At 37.4% G+C, this 8681-nt stretch overlaps 1 protein-coding gene across 1 annotated transcript in view; it reads left to right on the plus strand.

Annotated features, from left to right (window-relative positions):
* GNG4 (guanine nucleotide binding protein (G protein), gamma 4) overlaps positions 1-3373 on the plus strand; it is a 7280-nt gene extending 3907 nt beyond the window's left edge. Inside the window, exon 2 of the mRNA XM_009885934.1 lies at positions 3245-3373. Coding sequence (XP_009884236.1) covers positions 3245-3373 — 129 coding nt within the window. The remainder of the gene's footprint in view (positions 1-3244) is intronic.
* The last annotated feature ends 5308 nt before the right edge of the window (positions 3374-8681 follow it).

An 8681-nucleotide genomic window follows, 5' to 3' on the forward strand; every position in this document is an offset into this window, starting at 1 on the left:
ACGCTCTATGCAGAGGTCTTCCACCACTGTTGGTCTGAATAACAACACCGAGCAGGAAACTTGCTGCAGGCAACACTGTGTTTTGCTCTTTTTTTTTGGCTACAGTTCTGACTTTGCCAACACTGCTCACAGCCACAGGAACCAATGTTTTCATTGCTCCTGGAATGTGAATTAGCTAACTTAACTCCTCTTAGTAAATGGTCATCATTCCACTGCACAAGCCTGAGCTACTCCAGTTTAAGTGAAGAAATGGCCGTAATTCGATGTTTTTAACCACTGTAATCCCAATGGGAGGCTTTCTTCTCCCCAGACCTTTTATTTTTTTAAAGGATAAACTTCCAAGTACAGGGTTGGAAGTTTAGTTGGTGACAATGTGATCATGTTCCTCAGTTCCTTGTTGCATGTTTGTTTGCTACTAAATTGTACTATGTATTATGGTTTGTCTAAAAGCAAACTAATTTGTGAATTAAACACTGTGATGTTGAATAAAATGCTTGCTCTGCTTCATGATGTGTGGTATTCCTACCAACACATTGGAGAACAAGTTAGATACAAACCTTTATGTTGTGCTTTTGCTAGTGATTTGTTGTTATATGATGTCAAATCACAGTAATATGTAGAGAAGCAGTTCGAAAATTATATTACTAGCTTTATTGCTTCTAAGAATGATGATTGAAATGGTACTTCTCTTCCATTGAACGAAAAGCCATGTACTTGGGCTGATGCCACTTATCCGTATGTGGAAAAAACAAGATAGTTATGGGAACGTTGGTCTGTTGAAGTCTGCATTAGTTCTCTGCTCCTGTAGGGTCAGTCTACTTAAAAAGATTGTTGGTTTCATGAATAAAATAACTTATTCAATGGCTTAATAATGGAAGATTAAGTGTGCTGGGTATCTTTAATAAACCCTGTTTCTGCGACCCAGAGGATTAGACTAGCTCTCCATAAGGTTTTATGGCAGTAACGCTTATTATGACATAGCACTGAAAATGTCATAGAGCTTTTTGTAGGCACCTGTGGCTCTGAGTTTGACTTGCTCTGTTTGAATGCAAGAGTTCAGGACCAGCTTATAAATTAATTAGAGCACAGAACTGCCTTAATTTGAGACATGCTGCTGAGCTTGAAGGACAATAGAAAAGTGAAAATGTGTATGTTAAATAATTATGAATATACTGGTGATTGTCATTACTTGAAAATACTTCTCCAAAAATGCTGTGGTGATACATTCCTCTTGACGTTATTGGAAACATGCTAACCTCCTCTTCGGTCTCTGCATTTTGTGCTAGTTTATACTTTGCTGAGGTACAGCATAGCTCATTAGCAAACAAAAGTATGTTTGCAGTCTTTGACCTTTCTTGGGCTTGATAAGAATTTCATAGGCCGTCTACATTGTGCCTCTCTCTAGAGAATCTGCCTTTTAAAAATTCACAAGTAAATTTAAATGAAAATTAGGAATATGATAGGATTTCTAAGTTTTCTGTTTGGCCACTACAGTTTTACACCTCTACTCTAAACAGTGCCCTCGCACCCTAAGCCTCGTTCTTTTGTCAGTGCTTAGCAAGTAGCTAATTGAAGTATGTCTGAAAATAATTAGTCCTTTCTTTGTACTTGAAGTCTGTCATTTGTCACAGATTTTTGTTTGAACTGCTTTGCTTTTGAGAATCATTGGTCCTTCTGAGTATCTCTGCTGATTTGCTCAGTTTAATGCTCAGTCTTCTGCTTTGTGTCAGCCCAGCAACGGGTTGTACACGTGCAGTGTCTCTGCCCACCCTTTTGTCTTGCAGGCCAATTCAAAGGCAAACTAATTTTGAGTAACCTAAACACCCTTGCTTCCTCTGCTAGGACAACAGTCTATACCGGGATGCCAACCATAGGTACTTTGTGGGTTTAAGCATTCTACAAAGCCATGTTTTAGTGGATATTTAAAAAATAAATTAACTTCAGGAAGAAAATTACTGAGTTTAAGTTTCATGAGAGTCCTCATCCAACACCCATTGACTTCATAGGTCTAGTCTGAAACCTGCTACAAGCTGGACTCATGCCAAAGCAAGCAGGGTGTGGGGAAGCTAAAGCTAACAGTGATGACACACCTGCTAGAAAAATACCAAAAATCTGATTTGTTTTTCCTCTTTGATATAGTTGTGCAAACATGATGACCTCAGTGTTTGACTCAGGAGAAGCTGTCATGGTGCTCAGAGAAAAGGCTTTTTTGTAAAGACTTCCTGTCTCACTTTTTCTCAAATCTATCATAATAGTGAAAACACAATAATTAAACAAAAAGATAGGGATACTTGTAAATATCTTGTTAACTGAGCAGAACAAAAATATTTTGTATATACATTCTAAATTCTTGAAAAAATAAATGAGTCACAGTGGCCTAATGTCACCAATATTTTTATGGCACAAAGGTGGTTTCAGCTACAGCTGAAATGGCTTAATATTTCATCTCTCATTTCGTGCAAAAGATCTTGTATGTCAGCACCCTTATATTTCTGTAGGACTTTTCAGTAAGCATAAACCAATGTTCTGAATTGGAGACTTTAGAATTGTTCATTTTGGAAGTATAAAAATATTAAGATAAAAAATATGAAGGTAATACTCAAGTTTAATGCTATGAATACAGTACTACTTATAATAACTTACTATGCAGAAGATATTAATCTGACTTCATTGAAAAGAGGAATATTTAGCTTAAACAAGAGCTATGAGACATGATGATCAAGTTTTGCTCCTGATTTATTATTTCTTTTTAATGCCAGGGTCATGTGCCTAGAGAACTTTTTGTTTGTTTGTTTTGCATCCAGAGGAGCAAAGGGTAGAGAGAGTGTTTGTGGAAAACGTTACAACCTTGCTGCTCTAATGACTGGAAATAAGAGCTGAAGCAGGCAGCCTCTACAGAAACACACACTCCAAGGAGAATCCCGATTGCTTATAGGCCATTAGCATATACATGTTTTAATGAGTATATGCTCCTGACCTTCCTTCTGATGGAGAGGAACAGCTGAACATGAGTCATATAAATTGATACCATCTCATATCACTGTGTTAAATAAAATGTGTATAAGGATTACTAGGCCTAGGAAGAACAAATTCAGAGCTGTGGACTCTAGTAATTTAAAGGATAAACCAATCTACTCCTATTTTATGATAGCCTCCAATATCATATGTTAGATGAATAATATTTATGCAATGCTGATTGGTTCAGAATTAAGTGTTACAGTAGTTCTCTCTTCTCTTCTATTAGGTATCCAAGGCTGCAGCAGATTTATTGGCGTATTGTGATGCTCATATTGGAGAAGATCCCCTTATTATTCCAGTGCCTGCATCTGAAAATCCCTTCAGGGAGAAGAAACTCTTTTGTACAATCCTTTGAGTCAGTTTTCAATTAAAAATGTCTTCTGCTACAGTTTGGTATCAGTGTTGCATGCTTTTAGTTTTAGCATATTTTTCTTCAGATATCAATACTTAGCCTATAACTACAGTATTTTTAGAAGGTAGTGCATTTTCTGGTAAAAAATAAAAATTAAAAATCCTAAAAAAATTCAAGGTAATCCTTATCTTTCAGACCAATGTACAAGTTTAATTTCAGTTCTTCATAAAGATTCTTTTGGTCTTAATGAAAGTACTGAGTACACTATCAAATTTTAGATATCTTTGCCAGTCATAGATTTTTCTGAGACCTAAATGAGTCATACCGATCCTGAAGCTATTTTTAACATTCTTATTTTCTTTGGAAGGTGAATTTAATTCATTTCCCTTTACAAATGTATATTTAAAGAGAGTAGTGTGACCTTTCCTCAAGTAGCACTATTTAGGAAAAAATGCCAGTGATTTACAGTGTTTGGAACGGTCAGTCTTATACAGTAAGTGGTGGTTATAAATATGTTTTGTGAAGACTAATAAACTTGACTAGAAAAACAATGTTAGTAAAGCCACATTGTAACTACAAGCAAAATGAAGATGTATAGTTACACACCGGGGCTGCATCAATAAAACTGTAGAAAAACATGGGTGCTTGGGTATTATTTTGAATGATAATGATTTGATTTATTTTAGAAAGCAAACCAAACTGTAACATATCTGCTGTTCCTGTGGATCTTAGCGGAGGGTGTAAATCTGCCCTGATCAGTACAGGGAGGGGGACTACATTTTCTAAATAGCTCTCTACATGCATTTGCCCACGAGAGCAAGACTTCATGGGGATGGAGAGTAGTGGTAAATTAATATTGTTCTAGAATAGGCAGTGAGACAACTGTGCCACCGACAGCCACTAAGTTTGTATATTTTGAAGCCACAGATTAGTCATGAGAGAAGTTATCAGCAAGTAATTTGTGGAGGTTCTGGGAGGTTTTTTTGTTTTGACTTTGTTTAAAGTGCAGTGAGAGGAAAAGGATAAGGTATGGAATATGACTGATCTGTCTTCATTAAGCTCAATCAAGGCATGTGATGGAAACGACTGTTACATTATTGACTTCTTTTTAATTCTTAAAAAAACTTGAAAGCTTCTGTCTGGTCTGATATATTAGGAGACTTCACTCACTGCAGTACTTTATATGTACAGTGTGTCAATGTACTGGAAATGTCACTCCTTGGAAATGCCTGTGAAGTCAGCCCCACACGTAAGGTGGGAGACAGTTTTGTTGGAGAACTGCACTAGTCTGACTGAGCTCTGAACAGCCACCCATAATGGAGCATGCTTCCTCTGCACAAACTTGTATTCCATGAACATCTTAAATACCTGCAAGGCAAAGACTAGCTGGGGAACTGAGGGCCTTGGGGTATACTTAAATGCTGAATTTAGATGCTAAAAAAGGGCAATTTGGTGAATGAAGCTGTTTCTGTTTAGCCCAAAGTGCACATACCTGCTCCAGCTTATTTTCAGCAATTTCTATCAATGTTTGTTGTGCTGTTTTGTGCAATGAACGTACAAGATGTCTGCATCGTACAAGTTTAGTTTTCTTTGCCAATCAACTTGGATAATGTGCTGCACCCAACTGCATTCAGGAACCAGTATAGTCACATGAGGCAGGTGGCTTTGGACTGTGGTTCTGCTGCTGGCCAACTCATTCACCGCATCTGCCTAACATGGAACATCCATGTTAATTTACTTCCTGTAATATTATTGTAAAAAAAAAAAAATAATTCCATCTGACCAATAGGCTTTTGAGATGTCTTTCATTTGAAGGTTTGGAAGACATCCGTAGTCTAGTAGGCACAGAGCTGCTTCACAGTACCTATTCTGAAAAACATTCAAATGTCTTGGCCAGGTCTTGTCTTGGCTAGGCTTGTCCTTGGTTCCTCTTTTGAAGTTTTCAGCTTAAGTTTCCCATTGCTAACTTTCAACAAGAATATTTCTTAATGCATGGTGTGTTCAGCTCTATTTTTGGGGCGGAGGGGGGAGAAATAGGCTTTAGCTAACAAAGTAGCTATTTTATTGACAGTGAAATAAAAATGGCTTTCTGAAAATATTTGTTAAAAAGGAGCAACAAAATGCTTAATAAGGTTCTTTAGGGAATCCTTCCTACACTGTACATGGTTTGGTAACTGCTCTGATCACCATGGCAACATTTTCATTTGTCCTTCCGCATGTATGGTTTTAACTGGAACAGCAAGGGAGGGGAATATAGGGCATACAGCTTTATTCTCAAAGGCTTTGTAACAACTTGCATTTGTGGCTCATCATTAACATTCCCATCTAAAATAACAAAATTGCCACAGCTTATTACAGTATTGCAAACAGCTTGCTTTCTGTTTCCAATTAACGTTAGCATCTGAGGTCCTGAGATTGAAACATTTCACAGTAGCTTTGAGCATCACTGGTTACAAGAGCTGCGTTTACAGAAATCCAGTATTCTTTTTCAGAAGAGGTGAATGTTATTGTTTTGGACTTCAGGTTTTTCTCCAGAATTTTTCCTGAAGTAGTGAAGGTGTTGGACTTCTGACGTTTTTAATAGCTAACTCCAATATTTGTGCTTTCTTTCATCAGCTCATAACTTAAGCAGATAGAATAAAATATATCTGTTAAGATGGGTTCGTGCTTCTAGTTTTAAAAAATGAAACACATGGAGTACTGTAAATCGCATATTTATTCTATCAGATGTCTATAATGCATCTGAAGAGGTTAAACAGTATAAGTGTATCTCCTTAGTGGAAAACAGGACAGCTTTCTCCAATATCACTGGGCCTTATTTACCAGTTCCTCGAATGAACATATAGTATTAGCAATTTACTAATTTGAAGGGGAGTAAAAAAGGCAGGGGAGGCATACCTGGATCACATAAGAATATATGACTTTATTCAAGAACACCATCAAAATACTGTCTGTCTGAAAAGAATGGCATCATTTGGGATTTTTATGCCAGCTTGATCCACAAATCAACATTTAAAATAATGTCTTTCCCTCCAATACCCCAAACCATGAAATGTCTTTGTCATTACTATATTTTTTGCTGCTTTGACCTTTGAGATGGTTTAGATAATCTGCTACTGATAGTTGATTTTCATGCTCAAACATTTTGCCTCAAACTCTGCACAAAACCATCTGAAAATACTTGTACATTTTTCTAAAGATAAATACATATTTTATCATGAACTATAGCATGATTTTTTTTTTAAATGCCCTCAAAATGTGGCTTTGTCTCACAGTAAGGTATCCTGTAGGCTGAAGCAATGAGTTTTTATTTTCATCAGACTGCCTGATTTGATTCCCACTAACTTCAATGAGAACAAGACCAGGCCTGTTGTGCTCCTAGCATTTTACTCTTCCCTCTCTCAGTTTTATTTCATATGCCATTAAGCTTGTCACTTTTTATTTCAGGCCCAGAAAATAATGCATGGTCACTGCTAGCAGTGTGAGCTGGTGCTGTCATCTCACGGAATGAGAACTTCGGAACAGAAGTTGGACTCAAGGTGTTTTTGACATATTATTAGCAGTTCTTTTTTCATATCGTACTGCTTGCTGCTCTGATGAAATGAGACTTCCCAATGATGGATTAATGGTAAATGATAATGTATGAGGAGTAGCACTTGTGGGGCCGACTGTTTTTCATTCCTCAGATTAATCTCCTTGGTTTACCTTTAATTTAAAATCTTCTCATTTCAATACTGAAAACTATTTCCCTCCTCTCTACTACGCACCAAATTCCCCTTCTTTACTTCTTACACCATGTATTAAATCTGTGGCAGTGTGCTCGGCTGGTGCGAATAAGCAAGATTTTTAAGCTAGCTTCTACAAAATGATGGTCAAAGAAGGGGAAAAAAGGGAAGGAAGTTTAAATTAACCTATTCTAGGTCACACCATAGATTACAATAAATGCAGATTTTGCTGTTAGTGACACAAAGGTAAATACAGGAGGTGTTGCCAACTGATTTGGAAGGACATTGTAACAAAGCATTTTTGCAGTGACTTACAATAGGATCAGCTCCAGCAGAAGGAAAGAACACTGTAAGAACAATGGTCTGTAAAGGTGCATGTTAAAGCCTGCAACTTTAATATAGCAGTCGTTTATCCAGTTGGATTTCTGATAGCAAAGGACTAACAAAAGGTGTACTTTGGGAGGACCTGTTTATGTATTTTTTCCTCTCTCTTCATTGTATAGGGGTAAAAATCCGTATACATAATTGTCCTAGAAAATGCTATAGTCATGGCTTTCTGCATGGGTCATGGGTCTGCATCAGAATCTGGATTTGTGTCTTCAAGGAGACTAAAGAAAACTTGGGGGAGGAGTGGTTCCTAAGAAATAGAGGTTTCTTGTACTGAAAGCTAATAATGCTTAAAGACATTAGACTGATTTAAATAGTACTGAAATGTGTAAAAAAATAGTGGGCAAAATTACCAGCATAAGTGCTATATCAAATGTTACGGGCACCTGCATATTTAATCTTTAGGGAGAATGATATTTGGAATAAATATTGTACATTTGCATCTAATTGAATTCAGCTTTATGGCACTATTAAATTAAGTACAGCCATAAATACCAGAACTGGTATGGGAACAACTTTTCTGTCTGTTAGAGGAAGATGTATGTCTGAGTTTGTCAAGTACATTTACACCACTCGCACTTGTGAATAAACAAAACCAGCAGCTTTACCCTAAAATAGGGTCTTTTCTTTCCCAAATTCCTATTACAAGTAGAAATCACACAGGATCGTCTATTACTGCCACCTACTGATAAAAGTGATAAACAGCCGACTGAACAGCACTTCTGTTTTCATGGTCTGCCTTGTATAAGGTGTTGCCTGCCACTGTAGTACTGCTGGGCTGCGGTTCAACTTCACACTTCAGTTCCAAACTTCTCAGTTTAGGAAAAGACAAAAGTCAAATACATGATTTGGTTGAATAGGTCAGGTGTCTAGCAAAAAAAAAAAAAAAAACAACCCAAAACCACAACACTTTAAAAGTTGTGGAAATCTTTGGGTGTATCAGTTGGAGGTGCTGGGTGCTCCCTTCTTGAATTTCATGTACCAGTTTCACGTGTAACTCGGATGTGTGTTCATTGCCATGGTGCCAGCGGTTGTGCCACCACTTACATGTTTGCCTTTTGCTCCCTTGAGCAGGTGATGTGAGCGCAAAAGGCAGTAAAGCTCTAGGGCAGAGCGCGCCTCCAGCGCAGTGAGCTGCTAATAATCTCTTCTGTTTGCCTTCCTCTTTGCAGAGCTGTGCAACAGCTTTCATGTCACTG

This window comes from Charadrius vociferus, unplaced genomic scaffold, assembly GCF_000708025.1.
Source record: "Charadrius vociferus isolate BGI_N301 unplaced genomic scaffold, ASM70802v2 scaffold435, whole genome shotgun sequence".
Lineage (NCBI taxonomy): Eukaryota > Metazoa > Chordata > Aves > Charadriiformes > Charadriidae > Charadrius > Charadrius vociferus.